Source organism: Salmo salar, chromosome ssa15, assembly GCF_905237065.1.
Source record: "Salmo salar chromosome ssa15, Ssal_v3.1, whole genome shotgun sequence".
In the NCBI taxonomy this organism is placed as follows: Eukaryota; Metazoa; Chordata; class Actinopteri; order Salmoniformes; family Salmonidae; genus Salmo; species Salmo salar.
The window spans coordinates 102,968,222-102,991,874 of NC_059456.1; the positions used below are offsets into that span (position 1 = coordinate 102,968,222).

The 23,653-nt window shown below is 47.6% G+C and overlaps 1 protein-coding gene and 1 long non-coding RNA gene across 2 annotated transcripts; both read right to left on the reverse strand.

The window, feature by feature from the left end:
- Positions 1-288: 288 nt before the first annotated feature.
- eps8l3b (EPS8 signaling adaptor L3b) lies at positions 289-23,363 on the reverse strand. Its single transcript, XM_045696460.1, has 20 exons — positions 23,072-23,363; positions 17,966-18,045; positions 17,585-17,655; positions 17,415-17,479; positions 17,145-17,303; positions 15,870-16,019; positions 15,068-15,159; positions 14,781-14,932; positions 14,410-14,555; positions 12,788-12,902; positions 11,480-11,550; positions 11,066-11,140; positions 9,747-9,892; positions 6,939-7,104; positions 6,642-6,692; positions 6,505-6,533; positions 6,194-6,290; positions 1,142-1,344; positions 776-908; positions 289-579 (listed from the first exon to the last, which is right to left on the reverse strand). The coding sequence occupies exons 1-20, from the start codon at positions 23,138-23,140 to the stop codon at positions 535-537; spliced, it is 2,115 nt and encodes a 704-aa protein (XP_045552416.1). The 5' UTR covers positions 23,141-23,363; the 3' UTR covers positions 289-534.
- LOC123727371 (uncharacterized) lies at positions 18,317-23,065 on the reverse strand. The gene is made up of 3 exons (XR_006759364.1): positions 21,454-23,065; positions 20,661-21,040; positions 18,317-20,544 (listed from the first exon to the last, which is right to left on the reverse strand). It is a non-coding gene; the product is annotated as an uncharacterized lncRNA (long non-coding RNA).
- Positions 23,364-23,653: the final 290 nt, after the last annotated feature.

The window sequence follows — 23,653 nt, forward strand, 5'->3', positions numbered from 1 at the left end:
TGTCCCAGGTCTAAATCAGTCCCTGATTAGAGGGGAATCACCCACCTGGTGTCCCAGGTCTAAATCAGTCCCTGATTAGAGGGGAGTCCCCCACCTGGTGTCCCAGGTCTAAATCAGTCTCTTATTATAGAGGAAGACTAAAAGCAGGAGTGGAACTGGCTTTGAGGTGACTCACATGGTGACTACCCGGTGACTACCCGGTGACTACCCGGTGACTACCCGAGCAAAAGAAAGGGGAGCGCTCAGATGTCTGCAATGATCTTGGAAGTTCAAAGATAAACAAAAAAGTGCTGATTGAGAACATTTATTGATGTTCTCAATAAAACATTTAGAGAAATAATATAGTTTACATGTTGTCAACAGTCAAAACCAATCTGTGTTTTGACCCATAGTTACTCACACATGGGTTTTGTTGCTAAACAACCAACCCCGTCTATGAATGGACCAAAATATATATGATTAAATGAAAGGTTAAATAGTTGAGTTATTCTTCTCCCTCAGTCGGCTCTTGGTTGTTACTTGTGACGAGTCAGTCTAACGACCGTTATAAGGGCCATATCCATTGGACTCACTGGCAAGCTGCAGACAATGAGAGAGAAAAACAATCTGACTAGTTGTTTAGCTCTATCTCACAGACAATGCATTTCATTCAGCTTGAATTCATCAATGATAGAAAAAAGGCAGAAAAGAACCCAAACTCTTAGTAGATAGCTATAGTTTCAGGTTGCGTGATCTGAGTTGTGTGTGCGTGTGCATCTATGCTACTGTCACTCACGGCTATGGAGGACTTGACGGCCTGCAGCTGGAAGAAGACTCTTCCTCCTTCCTCTGGACACACCGTCCTCATCTCATCTTTGGACATCCCCAGTAGCAGGGCTCCGTTCAGCACGCTCAGGCTATGAACCGTTCTAATGACAACATAAAGCTCTCATAAGCATAGAAAACACCACAACACCATCACAAAAAAAAGGTTGTTTAGCACAATGTTTTCCATCCTCCAGTCTGTGGACTCTGTGGACTCTGTGGACCAGCGACAGTCCATGACATGTTGATGGCCGGTCCCTGAGTCCGTTTAACAGTGCTAGTAAGCAGAGCCACCAAGGAGGAAAGATCATAGTTTGTTGTCCATGTAATTTCTTACATTTTGGAGAAGGCCTTGTATTCCAGCCAGGCTTTCACCTCTGCAGGTCTGGACTGCATGTTGAGGGGTGGAGGGGAGCGCACCTCCTGGACCTCGTCCCAGGCTCCCCCTCCATCCAGAGGCTCTAGAACGTTCTTAGCAACGTGACCCTCCTCACCACGTTCATTACGGACCCTCCACCACTGCCCCGACTTGTCTACGACCTAGAAACACACAATTTACAACTTAAAATCACTTCTGTGGATCGACGTATGTTTCTTTTCACAGATATATTTTCCTAATGTTGCAAACCATTTATATCCATTTTGTTATTTTGATTCTGGTTTGGTTGACATTCACTGCTATTCTTTTTTTTAATCCATATTCAGTCAGTGAGATGGAGGACATTTGTCAATGGCCTGTGTTCCTTATAGGAGCCATGGGGTTAATTCTTACAGTCAGACACCCACCTGACCTTCCGCTCCCTTCATAATGCTCAGCTGCTGGTGGTTCAACCCTAACGCAGCTGACCTACCGCTCCCTTCATAATGCTCAGCTCCTGGTGGTTCAACCCTAACCCACCTGACCTACCAGTCCCTTCATAATGCTCAGCTCCTGGTGGTTCAACCCTAACCCACCTGACCTACCGCTCCCTTCATAATGCTCAGCTCCTGGTGGTTCAACCCTAACCCACCTGACCTACCGCTCCCTTCATAATGCTCAGCTCCTGGTGGTTCAACCCTAACCCACCTGACCTACCAGTCCCTTCATAATGCTCAGCTCCTGGTGGTTAAACCCTAACCCACCTGACCTACCGCTCCCTTCATAATGCTCCTGGGGGTTCAACCCTAACCCACCTGACCTACCGCTCCCTTCATAATGCTCAGCTCCTGGGGGTTCAACCCTAACCCACCTGACCTACCGGCCCCTTCATAATGCTCAGCTCCTGGGGGTTAAACCCTAACCCACCTGACCTACCGCTCCCTTCATAATGCTCAGCTCCTGGGGTTCAACCCTAACCCACCTGACCTACCGCTCCCTTCATAATGCTCAGCTCCTGGTGGTTCAACCCTAACCCACCTGACCTACCAGTCCCTTCATAATGCTCAGCTCCTGGGGGTTCAACCCTAACCCACCTGACCTACCGCTCCCTTCATAATGCTCAGCTCCTGGTGGTTCAACCCTAACCCACCTGACCTACCGCTCCCTTCATAATGCTCAGCTCCTGGTGGTTCAACCCTAACCCACCTGACCTACCGCTCCCTTCATAATGCTCAGCTCCTGGTGGTTCAACCCTAACCCACCTGACCTACCGCTCCCTTCATAATGCTCAGCTCCTGGTGGTTCAACCCTAACCCACCTGACCTACCAGTCCCTTCATAATGCTCAGCTCCTGGTGGTTCAACCCTAACCCACCTGACCTACCGCTCCCTTCATAATGCTCAGCTCCTGGTGGTTCAACCCTAACCCACCTGACCTACCAGTCCCTTCATAATGCTCAGCTCCTGGGGGTTCAACCCTAACCCACCTGACCTACCGCTCCCTTCATAATGCTCAGCTCCTGGTGGTTCAACCCTAACCCACCTAACCTACCGCTCCCTTCATAATGCTCAGCTCCTGGTGGTTCAACCCTAACCCACCTGAACCACCTCTCCCTTCATAATGCTCAGCTCCTGGGGGTTCAACCCTAACCCACCTGACCTACCAGTCCCTTCATAATGCTCAGCTCCTGGTGGTTAAACCCTAACCCACCTGACCTACCGCTCCCTTCATAATGCTCCTGGGGGTTCAACCCTAACCCACCTGACCTACCGCTCCCTTCATAATGCTCAGCTCCTGGGGTTCAACCCTAACCCACCTGACCTACCGGCCCCTTCATAATGCTCAGCTCCTGGGGGTTAAACCCTAACCCACCTGACCTACCGCTCCCTTCATAATGCTCAGCTCCTGGTGGTTCAACCCTAACCCACCTAACCTACCAGTCCCTTTATAATGCTCAGCTCCTGGGGATTCAACCCTAACCCACCTGACCTACCGCTCCCTTCATAATGCTCAGCTCCTGGTGGTTCAACCCTAACCCACCTGACCTACCAGTCCCTTCATAATGCTCAGCTCCTGGTGGTTCAACCCTAACCCACCTGACCTACCAGTCCCTTCATAATGCTCAGCTCCTGGTGGTTCAACCCCTAACCCAGCTGACCTACCGCTCCCTTCATAATGCTCAGCTCCTGGTGGTTCAACCCTAACCCACCTGACCTACCGCTCCCTTCATAATGCTCAGCTCCTGGTGGTTCAACCCTAACCCAGCTGACCTACCGCTCCCCTTCATAATGCTCAGCTCCTGGTGGTTCAACCCTAACCCACCTGACCTACCGCTCCCTTCATAATGCTCAGCTCCTGGTGGTTCAACCCTAACCCACCTGACCTACCGCTCCCTTCATAATGCTCAGCTCCTGGTGGTTCAACCCTAACCCAGCTGACCTACCGCTCCCTTCATAATGCTCAGCTCCTGGTGGTTCAACCCTAACCCACCTGACCTACCGCTCCCTTCATAATGCTCAGCTCCTGGTGGTTCAACCCTAACCCACCTGACCTACCAGTCCCTTCATAATGCTCAGCTCCTGGTGGTTAAACCCTAACCCACCTGACCTACCGCTCCCTTCATAATGCTCCTGGGGGTTCAACCCTAACCCACCTGACCTACCGCTCCCTTCATAATGCTCAGCTCCTGGGGGTTCAACCCTAACCCACCTGACCTACCGGCCCCTTCATAATGCTCAGCTCCTGGGGGTTAAACCCTAACCCACCTGACCTACCGCTCCCTTCATAATGCTCAGCTCCTGGTGGTTCAACCCTAACCCACCTAACCTACCAGTCCCTTTATAATGCTCAGCTCCTGGGGGTTCAACCCTAACCCACCTGACCTACCGCTCCCTTCATAATGCTCAGCTCCTGGTGGTTCAACCCTAACCCACCTGACCTACCGCTCCCTTCATAATGCTCAGCTCCTGGTGGTTCAACCCTAACCCAGCTGACCTACCGCTCCCTTCATAATGCTCAGCTCCTGGGGGTTCAACCCTAACCCAGCTGACCTACCGCTCCCTTCATAATGCTCAGCTCCTGGTGGTTCAACCCTAACCCACCTGACCTACCAGTCCCTTCATAATGCTCAGCTCCTGGGGGTTCAACCCTAACCCACCTGACCTACCAGTCCCTTCATATTGCTCAGCTCCTGGGGGTTCAACCCTAACCCACCTGACCTACCGCTCCCTTCATAATGCTCAGCTCCTGGGGGTTCAACCCTAACCCACCTGACCTACCGCTCCCTTCATAATGCTCAGCTCCTGGTGGTTCAACCCTAACCCACCTGACCTACCGCTCCCTTCATAATGCTCAGCTCCTGGTGGTTCAACCCTAACCCACCTGACCTACCGCTCCCTTCATAATGCTCAGCTCCTGGTGGTTCAACCCTAACCCACCTGACCTACCTCTCCCTTCATAATGCTCAGCTCCTGGGGGTTCAACCCTAACCCACCTGACCTACCAGTCCCTTCATAATGCTCAGCTCCTGGGGGTTCAACCCTAACCCACCTGGACCACCTCTTCCTTCATAATGCTCAGCTCCTGGGGTTCAACCCTAACCCACCTGACCTACCGCTCCCTTCATAATGCTCAGCTCCTGGGGGTTAAACCCTAACCCACCTGACCTACCGCTCCCTTCATAATGCTCAGCTCCTGGTGGTTCAACCCTAACCCACCTGACCTACCGCTCCCTTCATAATGCTCAGCTCCTGGTGGTTCAACCCTAACCCACCTGACCTACCGCTCCCTTCATAATGCTCAGCTCCTGTGGGTTCAACTCTAACCCACCTGACCTACCAGTCCCTTCATAATGCTCAGCTTCTGGGGGTTCAACCCTAACCCACCTGACCTACCGCTCCCTTCATAATGCTCAGCTCCTGGTGGTTCAACCCTAACCCACCTGACCTACCGCTCCCTTCATAATGCTCAGCTCCTGGGGGTTCAACCGTAACCCACCTGACCTACCGCTCCCTTCATAATGCTCAGTTCCTGGGGGTTCAACCCTAACCCACCTGACCTACCGCTCCCTTCATAATGCTCAGCTCCTGGTGGTTCAACCCTAACCCACCTGACCTACCGCTCCCTTCATAATGCTCAGCTCCTGGGGGTTCAACCCTAACCCACCTGACCTACCGCTCCCTTCATAATGCTCAGCTCCTGGTGGTTCAACCCTAACCCACCTGACCTACCGCTCCCTTCATAATGCTCAGCTCCTGGTGGTTCAACCCTAACCCACCTAACCTAACAGTCCCTTTATAATGCTCAGCTCCTGGGGGTTCAACCCTAACCCACCTGACCTACCGCTCCCTTCATAATGCTCAGCTCCTGGTGGTTCAACCCTAACCCACCTGACCTACCGCTCCCTTCATAATGCTCAGCTCCTGGTGGTTCAACTCTAACCCACCTGACCTACCGCTCCCTTCATAATGCTCAGCTCCTGGGGGTTCAACCCTAACCCACCTGGACCACCTCTCCCTTCATAATGCTCAGCTCCTGGGGGTTCAACCCTAACCCACCTGACCTACCGCTCCCTTCATAATGCTTAGCTCCTGGGGGTTCAACCCTAACCCACCTGAACCACCTCTCCCTTCATAATGCTCAGCTCTTGGGGGTTCAACCCTAACCCACCTGACCTACCGCTCCCTTCATAATGCTCAGCTCCTGGTGGTTCAACCCTAACCCACCTGACCTACCGCTCCCTTCATAATGCTCCTGAGGGTTCAACCCTAACCCACCTGACCTACCGCTCCCTTCATAATGCTCAGCTCCTGGGGGTTCAACCCTAACCCTCCTCTCCCTTCATAATGCTCAGCTCCTGGGGGTTCAACCCTAACTCACCTGGACAACCTCTCCCTTCATAATGCTCAGCTCCTGGGGGTTCAACCCTAACCCACCTGACCTACCAGTCCCTTCATAATGCTCAGCTCCTGGGGGTTCCCGCCCTCAGTCCCTTCATAATGCTCAGCTCCTGGTGGTTCAACCGTAACTCACCTGGACAACCTCTCCCTTCATAATGCTCAGCTCCTGGGGGTTTCTGGCCATAAAGTCATAGATCACACGCATCCTCACTGGGGCCAGCTCACTGGGGCTGCAGAGGAGACAGAGAAACATAAAGTAACATCAATGTAATAGCAACGTAACAGCAATGTTTGAAGAATGTAATAGCGTTGTATGACAATCTAATAGCAACTCAAAAGGACAATGACAAAAAAAGTAATACAATGCTTTTACCCACTATTGAATTACTGAGGATATCATCATCAAAACAGCATAGCGGATTTAAAGTGATGCCTGTAGCTTACCGTAAAGATGGTGGAGAGTTCATCATGGGCTGTGACGGTCAATGACAATAAATCAATGAGAAACATAACGTAATAAAGACACAGTTTTAATTTATGTTTTTGATGGATTCTGACGCTTCTGTCCTCGTCAGTCTTACCTCCTCAGGCCGTTGCATGTATTGGCTGTTGCTCCTGCTCATCTGCCTGCCCTGAGAGAACAGAGGGGTTACCATGAGATAATGATATTTAACATTGCTTCTTATGGCTGAATTTTAGATAAGTGTACATAACTTTTTATTTTGGAGATTGGTGCAAAAAGAGTTAAATGCAAATATTGTATCTCAAATGAGGATTGGAGACCTTCACTGCTTTAACAAATGAGGATTGGGGACCTTCACTGCTTTAACAAATGATTGAAATCCATATGGCATTTTATTAGATGTTATTATTGTTACCTCATCAGGCATCTGTTGCATCATTTCCTTTCTCGGGGGGATGTGCTGGCTGTTGCTCCTGCTCAGGCCCTGATTGGCTGCCGGTGAGACAGGCTGTGGCGGCTGCCAACCATCATAGAACTCTGGGTTGTAGTGCGGGATCATGTGACCGTCTGGCCATTTGGACCTGGTACAACAAACACAGGAAACCAATGAACACCTCCTACTGAAAACAAATCATCTCGCTGGCTAGTTGCTGACCCCAGCAAACAAGGCAGGCTTAAATCAACCATTCATTGTATTTGATAGAAAACAAATACTAGTTGAACCCAGGTCTGACAGAAAGCGGATACTAATTGAACCCAGGACTGGTTATATACAGTTCCTAACAAGTAAACCAACCCATTATACACTACATGACCAAAAGTACGTGGACACCTGCTCGTCAAATAGTTGGTCCCCCATCTGCTGCTATAACAGCCTCCAGTCTTCTGGGAAGGCTTTCCCACTAGATGTTGGAACATTGCTGCAGGGACTTGCTTCCATTCAGCCACTAGAGCATCAGTGAGGTCGGGTACTGATGTTGGGCGATTCCTCCTCAACCGAACTTACAGTTGGCACAATGCATTGGGGCAGGTAGCGTTCTCCTGGTATGCGCCAAACCCAGATTCATCCGTCGGATTGACAGATGGTGAAGCGTGATTCATCACTCCAGGGAATGCATTTCCACCTCTCCATTGGCAGCAAGCTTTACACCACTCCAGTCAACGCTTGGCACTGCACATGGTGATCTTAGGAATGTGTGCGGCTGCTCGGCCACGGAAACCCATTTCATGAAGCTCCCAACGAACAGTTCTTGTGTTGACGTTTCTTCCAGAGGCAGTTTGGAACTCGGTAGTGATTGTTGCAAACGAGGACAGACTATAGCACTCGGTGGTCCCGTTCTGTAAGATTGTTTGGACTACCACTTTGCGACTGAGCCGTTGTTGCTCCTAGACGTTTCCACTTCACAATAACAGCACTTACAGTTAACCGGGGCAGCTCTAGCAGGGCAGAAATTTGATGAACTGACTTGTTGGAAAGGTGGTATCCAATGACGGTGCAACGTTGAAAGTCACTGAGCTCTTCAGTAAAGCCATTCTACTGGCAATGTTTGTCTATGGAAATTGCATGGCTGTGTGCTCGATTTTATACACCTCTCAGCAACAGGTGTGGCTGATATAGCCAAGGGCAGCCATACATGTCTAAGGGCAGCCATACATGGGTATGCTCTGGCTCTCACCCAGGAGCCTTCACAGCTGGTCCAGTTAGTTAGAGGTTAGGGGTACTAAGGATAGGGATAGGGGTACCTAGTTAGTTAGTTAGGGGTACTAAGGATAGAGATAGGGGTACCTAGTTAGTTAGTTAGTTAGTTAGTTAGGGGTACTACGGAAAGGGATAGGGGTACCTAGTTAGTTAATTAGTTAGGGATACTACGGAAAGGGATAGGGGTACCTAGTTAGTTAATTAGTTAGGGATACTACGGAAAGGGATAGGGCTACCTAGTTAGAGGTTAGGGGTACTAGGGATAGGGGTACCTAGTTAGAGGTTAGTTAGTTAGTTAGGGGTACTACGGAAAGGGATAGGGGTACCTAGTTAGTTAGTTAGTTAGTTAGTTAGTTAGTTAGTTAGTTAGGGGTACTAAGGAAAGGGATAGGGGTACCTAGTTAGTTAGTTAGTTAGTTAGTTAGTTAGTTAGTTAGTTAGTTAGTTAGTTAGTTAGTTAGTTAGTTAGTTAGGGGTACTAAGGAAAGGGATAGGGGTACCTAGTTAGTTAGTTAGTTAGTTAGTTAGTTAGTTAGTTAGTTAGTTAGTTAGTTAGTTAGTTAGTTAGTTAGTTAGTTAGTTAGTTAGTTAGTTAGTTAGTTAGTTAGGGGTACTAAGGAAAGGGATAGGGGTACCTAGTTAGTTAGTTAGTTAGTTAGTTAGTTAGTTAATTAGTTAGGGGTACTAAGGAAAGGGATGGGGTACCTAGTTAGTTAGTTAGTTAGGGGTACTACGGAAAGTGATAGGGGTACCTAGTTAGTTAGTTAGTTAGTTAGGGGTACTAAGGAAAGGGATAGGGGTACCTAGTTAGTTAGTTAGTTAGGGGTACTAAGGAAAGGGATAGGGGTACCTAGTTAGTTAGTTAGTTAGTTAGGGATACTACGGAAAGGGATAGGGCTACCTAGTTAGAGGTTAGGGGTACTAGGGATAGGGGCACCTAGTTAGAGGTTAGGGGTACTAGGGATAGGGGTACCTAGTACTACGGAAAGGGATAGGGGTACCTAGTTAGTTAGTTAGGGATACTACGGAAAGGGATAGGGGTACCTAGTTAGTTAGTTAGTTAGTTAGTTAGGGGTACTACGGAAAGGGATAGGGGTACCTAGTTAGTTTGTTCGTTAGAGGTCCTAAGGAAAGGGATAGATGATACTTAGGGTTGGAATAGAGCTACTTAGGAAAGCGGAGGGGTCTCCAGAGCTAGTTGAAGGGATACCTGGGTATGTTCCAGCTGTCTACCAGCTAGAAGGGCGCTCCAGAACTGGTTGTGTTAGTTAGTGGTTAGGAGTAGTCAGGTAGGGGGAATAGGGCCACTCAGGAAGTGGTTGTGTAAGTTAGTGGTTAGGAGTAGTCAGGTAGGGGGAATAGGGCCACTCAGGAAGTGGTTGTGTTAGTTAGTGGTTAGGAGTAGTCAGGTAGGGGGAATAGGGCCACTCAGGAAGTGGTTGTGTTAGTTAGTGGTTAGGAGTAGTCAGGTAGGGGGAATAGGGCCACTCAGGAAGTGGTTATGTGGTACTACGGGTAGTTTACCTGGGAATGTTCCAGGAGTCTCCCAGGGCCCTCCATTTCTGGTCCTCCTCTGGGGTGACCACCTGGCTAAGCAAGATGAGGGCTGGCTCTGTTAGCAGGGGGGTCAGGACAGAGGGGGGCAGGTCAGGGGGGTAGTGGCACACCAACTGGAATAGAGACAATGACAGGAGGGAGGAATGAGTCATCCAAATATATAAACACTGTGGGACAGGTTTACCGGACAGTATCCTACATCCATTTTTAGATCTTATAAATTAATGATATTTACCCATTCATTCTTGAAGAATATTATTTATAAATGCTTCATGAGCTCAGTTCAACTGTTGTACCCCATCAAAACCCAAAATATAAGCTTGTTTTACTCCAATGTTTGTAAATAATGTACATGTAAACAAACCAAGTATAGCCTCATAACATGGTTAAAACTATAATGTTGATATCATGGATGGTCAGTCCTGTATAGCCTCATAACATGGTTAAAACTATAATGTTGATATCATGGATGGTCAGTCCTGTATAGCCTCATAACATGGTTAAAACTATAATGTTGATATAATGGATGGTCAGTCCTGTATAGCCTCATAACATGGTTAAAACTACAATGTTGATATCATGGATGGTCAGTCCTGTATAGCCTCATAACATGGTTAAAACTATAATGTTGATATCATGGATGGTCAGTCCTGTATAGCCTCAAACATGGTTAAAACTATAATGTTGATATCATGGATGGTCAGTCCTGTATAGCCTCATAACATGGTTAAAACTATAATGTTGATATCATGGATGGTCAGTCCTGTATAGCCTCATAACATGGTTAAAACTAGAATGTTGATATCATGGATGGTCAGTCCTGTATAGCCTCATAACATGGTTAAAACTATAATGTTGATATCATGGATGGTGAGTCCTGTATAGCCTCATAACATGGTTAAAACTATAATGTTGATATCATGGATGGTCAGTCCTGTATAGCCTCATAACATGGTTAAAACTATAATTTTGATATCATGGATGGTCAGTCATGTATAGCCTCATAACATGGTTAAAACTATAATGTTGATATCATGGATGGTCAGTCCTTGCATCCATAGCTCTATCTATTAATCTGAGAGTGGTTGTATTTCTCCAGGCCCATCCCTCAGCTTTTAACCAAAACAGAGGTGGGATATCTGCTTTGTTATTGTTTTAATTAAGGATTCTAGCTTCAAGCCTACTCTTGAATTCAAAGGCAAATGAATCAGTCCAGGAGTAGCCTCGGCAAAGGGTCCCATATCCTTCTTAGTCATGACTGCTTGGTGCTACAGACAGATGCTCACCATGCCCAGAGTGGAGAAGAGAATGTGGACAAAGTCAGCAGCGCTAGGGTTCTGGATCTCTCCATTCAGCTTTCCCTGTAACAGAAAAGGACCAATGACGACAGTGCTTACCCAGCACAAGAACCAATAAGGCACACATTCCAATTAACACAGAAAGATGAGCAAAGTTCAGCAATAATGGGCTGTGTTGCAATCGGTACTGTAAAGCAGAGTTTCCCCAAACACACCCCAGGAAACTAAACCCCTGAGTTGTACAGAGTAATTCAACAGCATACTTTATTTTCAGGTAATATGATAATACCATTATGTCTGATTAATGACATGAAATGATAGAAAACCTGAGGTTAATTAAATCAACACTTAGTCCAAGTGAACGTCTGACATCGTATGATTTTTGATAGGAGGTAAACATACCAGCAGGTTGAATCCATACTTGATTTTCTGAAGACAGACAACAAACTCCTCCCAATGTGGCAAGTTGTCAGCTACAGAAATAGACAAATTATTATTTTCCCAGTATAGAAACCCAAGCAAATCTGTTATAAATATTTCTGCAGAGCATTAGTCCTTTACCCTAGTGTTTCCTGGCTTCAGCATTAAGTCAGTTGTGGTGTTCACCTATAGCCTGATGCATCAGTCCTTTACCCTAGTGTTTCCTGGCCTCATGCTAACTTCCCGTCACTCATTGTCATGTTTGGCTTAACATTTACTGTAATGGAGTTGGCAAGAGCACAGACAGATCTGGGACCAGGCTAACTGGCAACAAACAGGTCTGGGACCAGGCTAACTGGCTACAAACAGATCTGGGACCAGGCTAACTGGCAACAAACAGATCTGGGACCAGGCTAATTGCTAACAAACAGATCTGGGACCAGGCTAACTGGCAACAAACAGGTCTGGGACCAGGCTAACTGTCAACAAACAGATCTGGGACCAGGCTAACTGGCAACAAACAGATCTGGGACCAGGCTAACTGTCAACAAACAGATCTGGGACCAGGCTAACTGGTAACAAACAGATCTGGGACCAGGCTAACTGTCAACAAACAGACCTGGGACCAGGCTAACTGGCAACAAACAGATCTGGGACCAGGCTAACTGGTAACAAACAGATCTGGGACCAGGCTAACTGGCAACAAACAGACCTGGGACCAGGCTAACTGGCAACAAACAGATCTGGGACCAGGCTAACTGGCAACAAACAGGTCTGGGACCAGGCTAACTGGCAACAAACAGATCTGGGACCAGGCTAACTGGTAACAAACAGATCTGGGACCAGGCTAACTGGCAACAAACAGATCTGGGACCAGGCTAACTGTCAACAAACAGGCCTGGGACCAGGCTAACTGGCAACAAACAGGTCTGGGACCAGGCTAACTGGCAACAAACAGATCTGGGACCAGGCTATCTGGCAACAAACAGATCTGGGACCAGGCTAACTGGCAACAAACAGATCTGGGACCAGGCTAACTGGCAACAAACAGATCTGGGACCAGGCTAACTGGCAACAAACAGGTCTGGGACCAGGCTAACTGGTAACAAACAGATCTGGGACCAGGCTAACTGGCAACAAACAGATCTGGGACCAGGCTAACTGGCAACAAACAGGTCTGGGACCAGGCTAACTGGCAACAAACAGGTCTGGGACCAGGCTAACTGGCAACAAACAGGTCTGGGACCAGTGTTTCCCACGCTGATTGGAGATAAATTTGACTTAAATCACCATTTGGCTTTGAGCTTTTCTTCTTCTTTTTCTTCTTGTTGTTCTTCTCTTCATTAGAAGCGGCTACTTTCCCCATGAAGAACTCCACGTCGTTCAGCACATGGTTTAAAATTTCCTACACAGACAAATAATGTACGAACATCGAATGACTGAGAAACACTTCTAAATGTACTCTAAAATGGGTAGCCGGGAATCCAGACAGAATAGCACTAAAGTTTGGTATAACAGGTTAGGGAACAGATGGCCTGGTTAAACCATACTTAAAGTATGGTATAACAGGCTTGGGTCTGGGGGTGAGGCTGGGACTGAGGGTGAGGCTGGGTCTGGGGGTGAGGCTGGGTCTGAGGGTGAGGCTGGGTCTGGGGGTGAGGCTGGGTCTGGGGGTGAGGCTGGGTCTGAGGGTGAGGCTGGGTTTTGGGGTGAGACTGGGTCTGAGGGTGAGGCTGGGTCTGGGGGTGAGGCTGGGTCTGGGGGTGAGGCTGGGTCTGGGGGTGAGGCTGGGTCTGAGGGTGAGGCTGGGTCTGGGGGTGAGGCTGGGTCTGGGGGTGAGGCTGGGTTTGGAGGTGAGGCTGGGTCTGAGGGTGAGGCTGGGTCTGAGGGTGAGGCTGGGTCTGGGGGTGAGGCTGGGTCTGAGGGTGAGGCTGGGTTTGGGGGTGATGCTGGGTCTGAGGCTGGGTCTGAGTCTGGGTCTGGGGGTGAGGCTGGGTTTGGGGGTGAGGCTGGGTCTGAGGCTGGGTCTGAGGGTGAGGCTGGGTTTGGGGGGTGAGGCTGGGTCTGAGCCTGGGTCTGAGGGGTGAGGCTGGGTTTGGGGGGTGAGGCTGGGTCTGGGGGTGAGGCTGGGTCTGAGGGGTGAGGCTGGGTCTGAGGGGTGAGTCTGGGACTGAGGGTGAGGCTGGGTCTGAGGGTGAGGCTGGGTCTGAGGGTGATGTTGGGTCTGAGGGTGAGCCTGGGTCTGAGGGTGAGGCTAGGACTGAGGGTGAGGCTGGGTCTGAGGGTGAGGCTGGGTCTGAGGGTGAGGCTGGGTCTGAGGGTGAGGCTGGGTCTGAGGGTGAGGCTGGGTTTGGGGGGTGAGGCTGGGTCTGGGGGTGAGACTGGGTCTGAGACTGAGGGTGAGGCTGGGTTTGAGGCTGGGTCTGAGGCTGGAGCCGGGCGTGAGGCTTGGGTTTGGGGGGTGAGGCTGGGGATGGGGGTGAGGCTTGGGTTGAGGGTGAGGCTGGGTTTGGGGGGTGAGGCTGGGTCTGGGGGTGAGACTGGGTCTGAGACTGAGGGTGAGGCTGGGTTTGAGGCTGGGTCTGAGGCTGGAGCCGGGCGTGAGGCTTGGGTTTGGGGGGTGAGGCTGGGGCTGGGGGTGAGGCTTGGGTTGAGGCTGGGGGGGGGTTGTGTGTGTTGTGTTGGGTAACAGATACAGTACTGACTACACGGTGAGGGGTTGTGGGTGTTGGGTTGTGTAACAGATACAGTACTGACTACACGGTGAGGGGTTGTGGGTGTTGGGTTGTGTAACAGATACAGTACTGACTACACGGTGAGGGGTTGTGGGTGTTGGGTTGTGTAACAGATACAGTACTGACTACACGGTGAGTTGTTAGGGTGTTGGGTTGTGTAACAGACATGGTACTGACCACATTCCTCTCTGTGTCAGTGTATTGAGGCTGGGGTTGGCGAGGCTCTTGGGCTCTAGCTCCATACTGCTGTGACCCTCCGTATACCTCCGGACTGTGCAGGGGCTCCTGTAGTGGGCTGTAGACTGGAGGGAGAGGGAAGCTCTCTGGAAACACACACGGATAAAGACAGATCTCAACTTCAGGTATTAAACTCCATTTTTGTAGTGAAGCATAAAAGGAAAATCCTTGCCACCTTCTCCAAACTCATTGGAGGAGAAGGTCCGAAGGGAGGGACCTTGGCAACTCTCCTTTAATGCAAAGAAGTCAAGGACAGGAGGAATCAAAGATTTGACGCTTTGTACACTTTTCAGACAAAGCTAAAGACTGACCATAGTCCCTGCCGTTGCTGTTGTTGTACACCGGGGCGGTGCGGTCAGGGGGAGGCGGAGTCCTCTCCTGCAGCATCATGGGAGGAGCAGGACCAACGGGCCAGAAGCCATTCCCATTCGCCTGTTGACCAATGATGTTCTCCAGATTACTCCTGAGAAAGAGAGAAGTTCAGGGTGTGTGTGTGTGTGTGTGTGTGTGTGTGTGTGTGTGTGTGTGTGTGTGTGTGTGTGTGTGTGTGTGTGTGTGTGTGTGTGTGTGTGTGTATGCACGTGTTCTGATGTCATACAGGTGTTTGCTTGGTTCTCTGCGAGGTTCAGGAGGAGGAGCATTGGCGTTGTGTTGGACAGCCCTGTCCAGGTCTTCTCTGATATGCTCTGCCTAAAGGAACAGACAGAACAATCTCCTATTTACACAGGTTAGTCTCATTAAGACACTGCTAGGCGACCACAGGTGGAGCATTAGCACTGTGTTGGACAGCCCTGTCCAGGTCTCTGATGGGTTCTGCCTAGAGGGACAGACAGCACCACTCGGTCTCAGAATAACTCATACACTACACCCCTACATCCAGGGGATGGAATAGAGGTTGAGAAGGAACTCATGGAGCACAGTTCCCAATGTGAAATCATTTTGACACGACTAAATACATAAATAGTACTATGAGCTGAATTCTTGCTATTTTCACAGTGGTGAATTCTGGGTGATTTTTTTTGTGTTTTACTAATTCTAGCCCTGTTTATCCAAGATATTCTCCTACCAAAAGGTTAAGAAATATCCACATGTTCACTGATGTTTCCCCAGAGTTAGACAGTGGGATGAAACACACATCTCTACCCAAACAAAAATAGGCATCTGTTTATTAACTTGTCGGTTTTAGCTGGTTATGGTGAAATCTGTAACTTGTCGGTTTTAGCTGGTTATGGTGAAATCTGTAACTTGTCGGTTTTAGCTGGTTATGGTGAAATCTGTAACTTGTCGGTTTTAGCTGGTTATGGTGAAATCTGTAACTTGTCGGTTTTAGCTGGTTATGGTGAAATCTGTAACTTGTCCATGAGCAGTGACGTTAGGCTGGTGAAATCTGTCTCACTCACCCCAACCTCCTCACACTGGAACATGAAGACTTGAGGGATGCGTCTGTTGCGTTCCTGGACCATAACGGTGAGCAGGGAGTTGTACGCACAAGTGTCCAACACAGCCTTGGTCTGGACTACACTTCCCAGAGACACATACTCCAGCTCTGCCTGTAGAGAGAACAGAGGGGTAGGAAGAAGGTGAGCAGGGAGTTGTAGGCACAGGTGTCCAACACAGCCTTGGTCTGAACTACACTTCCCAGAGACACATACTCCAGCTCTGCCTGTAGAGAGAACAGAGGGGTAGGGAGAAGGTGAGCAGGGAGTTGTAGGCACAAGTGTCCAACACAGCCTTGGTCTGGACTACACTTCCCAGAGACACATACTCCAGCTCTGCCTGTAGAGAGAACAGAGGGGTAGGGAGAAGGTGAGCAGGGAGTTGTAGGCACAAGTGTCCAACACAGCCTTGGTCTGGACTACACTTCCCAGAGGCACGGACTCTGCCTGTAGAGAGAACAGAGGGGTAGGAAGAAGGTGAGCAGGGAGTTGTAGGCACAAGTGTCCAACACAGCCTTGGTCTGGACTACACTTCCCAGAGACACATACTCCAGCTCTGCCTGTAGAGAGAACAGAGGGGTAGGAAGAAGGTGAGCAGGGAGTTGTAGGCACAGGTGTCCAACACAGCCTTGGTCTGAACTACACTTCCCAGAGACACATACTCCAGCTCTGCCTGTAGAGAGAACAGAGGGGTAGGGAGAAGGTGAGCAGGGAGTTGTAGGCACAGGTGTCCAACACAGCCTTGGTCTGAACTACACTTCCCAGAGGCACGGACTCTGCCTGTAGAGAGAACTTATGCCGCATTCACGTGCTAGTCGGAACTCTGAAACGTTCTAACTGGTTGAAAGCGGCACGTGTAAAACTACAACCAGTCCGTTAGCAAGTCGGAAACGTCAGAGTTTCCTAGCAAGTGAGATTGCCTGGACACCGATGAGGTCAAGCTAATACAAGTTATACAATATCACTGTATTTCTAATTGACATCATTATGGTGTTCCAAACCCATCCCCCTCTATAGTACACATATGAATAAAGGGAACTGAACTCTGATCTCCACAGGATGAGTGTTGTTTGTCACCAGCATTCGACACAGACAGGAACAATACAGACACAGGTGTACAACAGACTGACATGTCTGTTACTGACAGTGCATCTATTACAGAGACAGTACCTTGGTCTCCATATACAAACAACAATAGATACATTGTACATTGTCTAGAGACAGGTGACAGTTAGCTACCTTGGTCTCGATGTCGTTGAGCTGAAGGTATCCTCCCTGGACCTCCAGGATCACCTCCTGTCCCCAGACACGGCCCTTAGCCTCCAGCCTCTGCAGCCTGGTCACACAGTCATCCAGGTTGCGCACCTCCTGGCCATCCAACTCGCACGTAAACAGGTGCTAGGATAGAATGTGAGACAGGTGGTGTTAAGCAGAGTTATAGGGAGACATGACTCTTATTCTACATGACAGACAATACATTTCAATCTGAATGTTCAGAATTGACCCTACCTCCACCCTGTACTGAAAGTTGTCAGGTTGTTTGTTCATCGTTTCAGAATACTCCTTCCTTTGCACTGAAAGATTGAATTGAACCAATAGGTTTAGTGCATACTGAAAGATTGAATTAAACCAATAGGCTTAGTGATAAACATGATTGGAGGTGTGAACTATGAACTCACTGTATATGGACTTGGCACTGGGTCTGGACATACTGGCCCTCTGAGAGGGGGGATCCTCCTGAGGGAACCCTCTGCAACACACACACACACCCATTACTAACTCTGCTGTGTACTTACAGGCCAATACAACATTATTGTATGTCGTCTGCCACGTTTGCAATGTTCAGATCAACTAACAATAAAAGGAAGTTGTTACGACTACCACTCAATATAATGTATGATTTATATAGTACAAGGTAGTGTGTAGTTTATATACAGTCCGTTTCCTGAGGACGCTCAGGATATATAAGGAGGCTGATCATATCACTATTGTCTTTCCTTGACCGGATCTAGCAACCCACTTAATAATCAAGATGATGAGAATACAGATGTGTACTGTACCTTGGTTGAGAGGGAAACGGCACGCTATTATTCCTGAACATTTTTTTTTGAGGGGGCGGGGGAATCGTGACGTCACCAATCTGCAAAAGGGCAAAGGTCATGGTAGTGTATCAGCAGGTGAAATATTGTGTGTGACCGTGGTCTGCTTTGATCACAGGACAGGAAAGAGATGTACAGGGAAACAGCTATAGAAAACAGAAGTACCACGCGTCACAAAACGTTGATCATTCTGCTCTAGTTCTATAGAAGCTCACACACACACACACACACACACACACACACACACACACACACACACACACACACACACACACACACACACACACACACACACACACACACACACACACACACACACACACCTTTATCTCTGACTGAGTGATCAGTCTTACAAGCCAACAGTTATTATGAATCCAGAAATGTGCCAATTCAGCTAACTTAGTAAGAAGGAAACCAAGAAGTTACACATACACTTTGCATCAGTTAGACACTAGTTAATCACTGCCAACGATAAAGAATATAAAACACTTGCTATCACCTCTGTTCACACACCAGTACATATCCCATACAACAGGTGAATGGTTAAGGGGTTACGGTGAAATAGCTCAGATAAACATGTTGACAAGAAAGCAAATCATGAATGAAGTAATTCTTGAAATGTGAAATGATTGTCATTGATAGTTGGCCTAGAAATCAAAGTAATATTTCAGCTCTAATCCTTCTCGTCGCAGAACATTTGGACAGCAATACAAATAGACTGATAAGGCTTATAAAAAAAAGGGCAAGACCTCAAAACACACCTCAATGTTCTATTCAGTCAGCAGCAGACACACCTCAATGTTGTATTTCAGTCAGCAGCTGACACACCTCAATGTTCTATTCAGTCAGCAGCTGACACACCTCAATGTTCTATTCAGTCAGCAGCTGACAGACCTCAATGTTCTATTCAGTCAGCAGCTGACACACCTCAATGTTCTATTCAGTCAGCAGCTGACACACCTCAATGTTCTATTCAGTCAGCAGCTGACACACCTCAATGTTCTATTCAGTCAGCAGCTGACACACCTCAATGTTCTATTCAGTCAGCAGCTGACACACCTCAATGTTCTATTCAGTCAGCAGCTGACACACCTCAATGTTCTATTCAGTCAGCAGCTGACACACCTCAATGTTCTATTCAGTCAGCAGCTGACACAGCTCAATGTTCTATTCAGTCAGCAGCTGACACACCTCAATGTTCTATTCAGTCAGCAGCTGACACACCTCAATGTTCTATTCAGTCAGCAGCTGACACACCTCAATGTTCTATTCAGTCAGCAGCAGACACACCTCAATCTTCTATTCAGTCAGCAGCTGACACACCTCAATGTTATATTCAGTCAGCAGCAGACACACCTCAATGTTCTATTCAGTCAGCAGCTGACACACCTCAATGTTCTACTCAGTCAGCAGCTGACACCTCAATGTTCTATTCAGTCAGCAGCTGACACACCTCAATGTTCTATTCAGTCAGCAGCTGACACACCTCAATGTTCTATTAAGTCAGCAGCTGACACACCTCAATGTTCTATTCAGTCAGCAGCTGACACACCTCAATGTTCTATTCAGTCAGCAGCTGACACACCTCAATGTTCTATTCAGTCAGCAGCTGACCCACCTCAATGTTCTATTCAGTCAGCAGCTGACCCACCTCAATGTTCTATTCAGTCAGCAGCTGACACACCTCAATGTTCTATTCAGTCAGCAGCTGACACACCTCAATGTTCTATTCAGTCAGCAGCTGACACACCTCAATGTTCTATTCAGTCAGCAGCTGACACACCTCAATGTTCTATTCAGTCAGCAGCAGACACACCTCAATCTTCTATTCAGTCAGCAGCTGACACACCTCAATGTTATATTCAGTCAGCAGCAGACACACCTCAATGTTCTATTCAGTCAGCAGCTGACACACCTCAATGTTCTACTCAGTCGGCAGCTGACACCTCAATGTTCTATTCAGTCAGCAGCTGACACACCTCAATGTTCTATTCAGTCGGCAGCTGACACACCTCAATGTTCTATTCAGTCAGCAGCTGACACACCTCAATGTTCTATTCAGTCAGCAGCTGACACACCTCAATGTTCTATTCAGTCAGCAGCTGACACACCTCAATGTTCTATTCAGTCAGCAGCTGACACACCTCAATGTTCTATTCAGTCAGCAGCAGACACACCTCAATGTTCTATTCAGTCAGCAGCTGACACACCTCAATGTTCTATTCAGTCAGCAGCAGACACACCTCAATGTTCTATTCAGTCAGCAGCTGACACACCTCAATGTTCTATTCAGTCAGCAGCTGACACACCTCAATGTTCTATTCAGTCAGCAGCTGACACACCTCAATGTTCTATTCAGTCAGCAGCTGACACACCTCAATGTTCTATTCAGTCAGCAGCTGACACACCTCAATGTTCTATTCAGTCAGCAGCTGACCCACCTCAATGTTCTATTCAGTCAGCAGCTGACCCACCTCAATGTTCTATTCAGTCAGCAGCTGACACACCTCAATGTTCTATTCAGTCAGCAGCTGACACACCTCAATGTTATATTCAGTCAGCAGCTGACACACCTCAATCTTCTATTCAGTCAGCAGCTGACCCACCTCAATGTTCTATTCAGTCAGCAGTTCTATTCAGTCAGCAGCTGACACACCTCAATGTTCTATTCAGTCAGCAGCTGACACACCTCAATGTTCTATTCAGTCAGCAGCTGACACACCTCAATGTTCTATTCAGTCAGCAGCAGACACACCTCAATGTTCTATTCAGTCAGCAGCTGACACACCTCAATGTTCTATTCAGTCAGCAGCTGACACACCTCAATGTTCTATTCAGTCAGCAGCTGACCCACCTAATTGTTCTATTCAGTCAGCAGTTCTATTCAGTCAGCAGCTGACACACCTCAATGTTCTATTCAGTCAGCAGCTGACACACCCCAATGTTCTATTCAGTCAGCAGCTGACACACCCCAATGTTCTATTCAGTCAGCAGCTGACACACCTCAATGTTCTATTCAGTCAGCAGCAGACACACCTCAATGTTCTATTCAGTCAGCAGCTGACACACCTCAATGTTCTATTCAGTCAGCAGCTGACACACCTCAATGTTCTATTCAGTCAGCAGCTGACACACCTCAATGTTCTATTCAGTCAGCAGCTGACACACCTCAATGTTCTATTCAGTCAGCAGCTGACACACCTCAATGTTCTATTCAGTCAGCAGCTGACACACCTCAATGTTCTATTCAGTCAGCAGCTGACCCACCTCAATGTTCTATTCAGTCAGCAGCTGACACACCTCAATGTTCTATTCAGTCAGCAGCTGACACACCTCAATGTTATATTCAGTCAGCAGCTGACACACCTCAATCTTTTATTCAGTCAGCAGCTGACCCACCTCAATGTTCTATTCAGTCAGCAGTTCTATTCAGTCAGCAGCTGACACACCTCAATGTTCTATTCAGTCAGCAGCTGACACACCTCAATGTTCTATTCAGTCAGCAGCTGACACACCTCAATGTTCTATTCAGTCAGCAGCAGACACACCTCAATGTTCTATTCAGTCAGCAGCTGACACACCTCAATGTTCTATTCAGTCAGCAGCTGACACACCTCAATGTTCTATTCAGTCAGCAGCTGACCCACCTAATTGTTCTATTCAGTCAGCAGTTCTATTCAGTCAGCAGCTGACACACCTCAATGTTCTATTCAGTCAGCAGCTGACACACCTCAATGTTCTATTCAGTCAGCAGCTGACAGACCTCAATGTTCTATTCAGTCAGCAGCTGACACACCTCAATGTTCTATTCAGTCAGCAGCTGACACACCCCAATGTTCTATTCAGTCAGCAGCTGACACACCTCAATGTTCTATTCAGTCAGCAGCTGACACACCTCAATGTTCTATTCAGTCAGCAGCTGACACACCTCAATGTTCTATTCAGTCAGCAGCTGACCCACCTCAATGTTCTATTCAGTCAGCAGTTCTATTCAGTCAGCAGCTGACACACCTCAATGTTCTATTCAGTCAGCAGCTGACACACCTCAATGTTCTATTCAGTCAGCAGACAGTTGAACCGCAGTCTTCCTCCTTTAAAATGGGTTGTATGTATGTGAAACTGACCTAAGAAAAAAGGTAGGCTTAGTCCCAGCTCACCTTGCCAGGTACCACCACAGTAGTTACCACCACAGCAATATATAAACCAGTTCATAACACATTTACTACCTTCCAGGTGATAATAAAAACCATTTCCTTGCTGGGAAAAAAAGTTGTGGTCACAAAATCAATATTTACTAAGAGAGATATCAGTAATAAATATAAAAATGTTGACACATCTCAATGCAGGCTAGGATTCCATTCAGTGGACATCATGGGACCATGAACTCTGCCTGCTTAGAGCAGTTCAGAGCCTTGGAACGCAAGGGAACATGTCTCAGACTGAAATGGATTAATAAATAACACAGACTGAAATGGACTGGACAGTCGGCTCAGACTGAAACTAAACTGGACATTTTAGCCCTCCCTGAAATCAATTCGCTCCGACATGCACTGTCAACTGTGGGAGCTTGTGTTGAGAGGTGTGTGCCTTTCCAAATCATGTCCAATCAATAGAATTTACCACAGGTGGACTCCAATCAAGTTGTAAAAACATCAAGGATGATCAATCGAAACAGGATGCACCTAAGCTCAATTTCAAATCTCATAGCAAATTGTCTGAACACTTATGTAAATAAGGTATTTCTGATTTTTTATTTGTAATACATTTGGAAACATTTCTTAAAAACTGTTTTCACTTTGTCATTATGGGGTAGTGTGTAGATTGATGAGAACAAAAATTATTGAATCTATTTTAAAATAAGGCTGTGATGTAACAAAATGTGGAAAAAAGGAAGGAGTCCGAATACTTTCCAAATGCACTGTACATGAATAACTTAATTCCAAAGCTTATTGTCCAGTCTTGGTCTCTCCTGCATTTCCACATTACTGTATCTTTATACCGCAGACATTTCAGTACATATATACACAGTCTCTTAAGCATTTCTTTAGATGAGTCCAATATTATTACCTGTGAATGTAGCCTGTGTTGTGAGTTCACTGTTCCATGATAAAGCCTCTTATATTCCAATAGTGGCATACATGTTCCAAGACAAACAGGCAGGTAACAAAAAAAAGACAAATATTATCCTTGACTTCCTGCTTTAAAAGGCCACGGTCAAAGTCCACCTGCAAGGGTGTATTCAGTCAGGTGAACATTTCACGTTGATCGGAAACATAACCAGAGCTCCTGTCTGTCCTGTATTACATAGTCGTATCTGTCCCAACACATTCCCATCGCTAACGTTACACACTCCTGAACAGGTCCCAGCAGTGACGGAGAACGGCCAGCCCCACAGATAAAGTGCGTCCCAAACAGCATCCTTTATAGTGCACTACTTATGACCAGGGCCCGTTACATAGGGTTTCATATGGGACGACAGCTCTAGTTTCTATAAGGGTCATTAAGGCTTGACGGAAAGCAAGTTTTGTACGTTATGAGTCCAAAGGTTTGGGAATGCCTGGCCGTTCCGTTGATGGAGATTATAGGTGGTGAGATAAGACACAGGAAACGTAAGACCTCTTATGCAATTTTTCCAAACCGTTTTATATC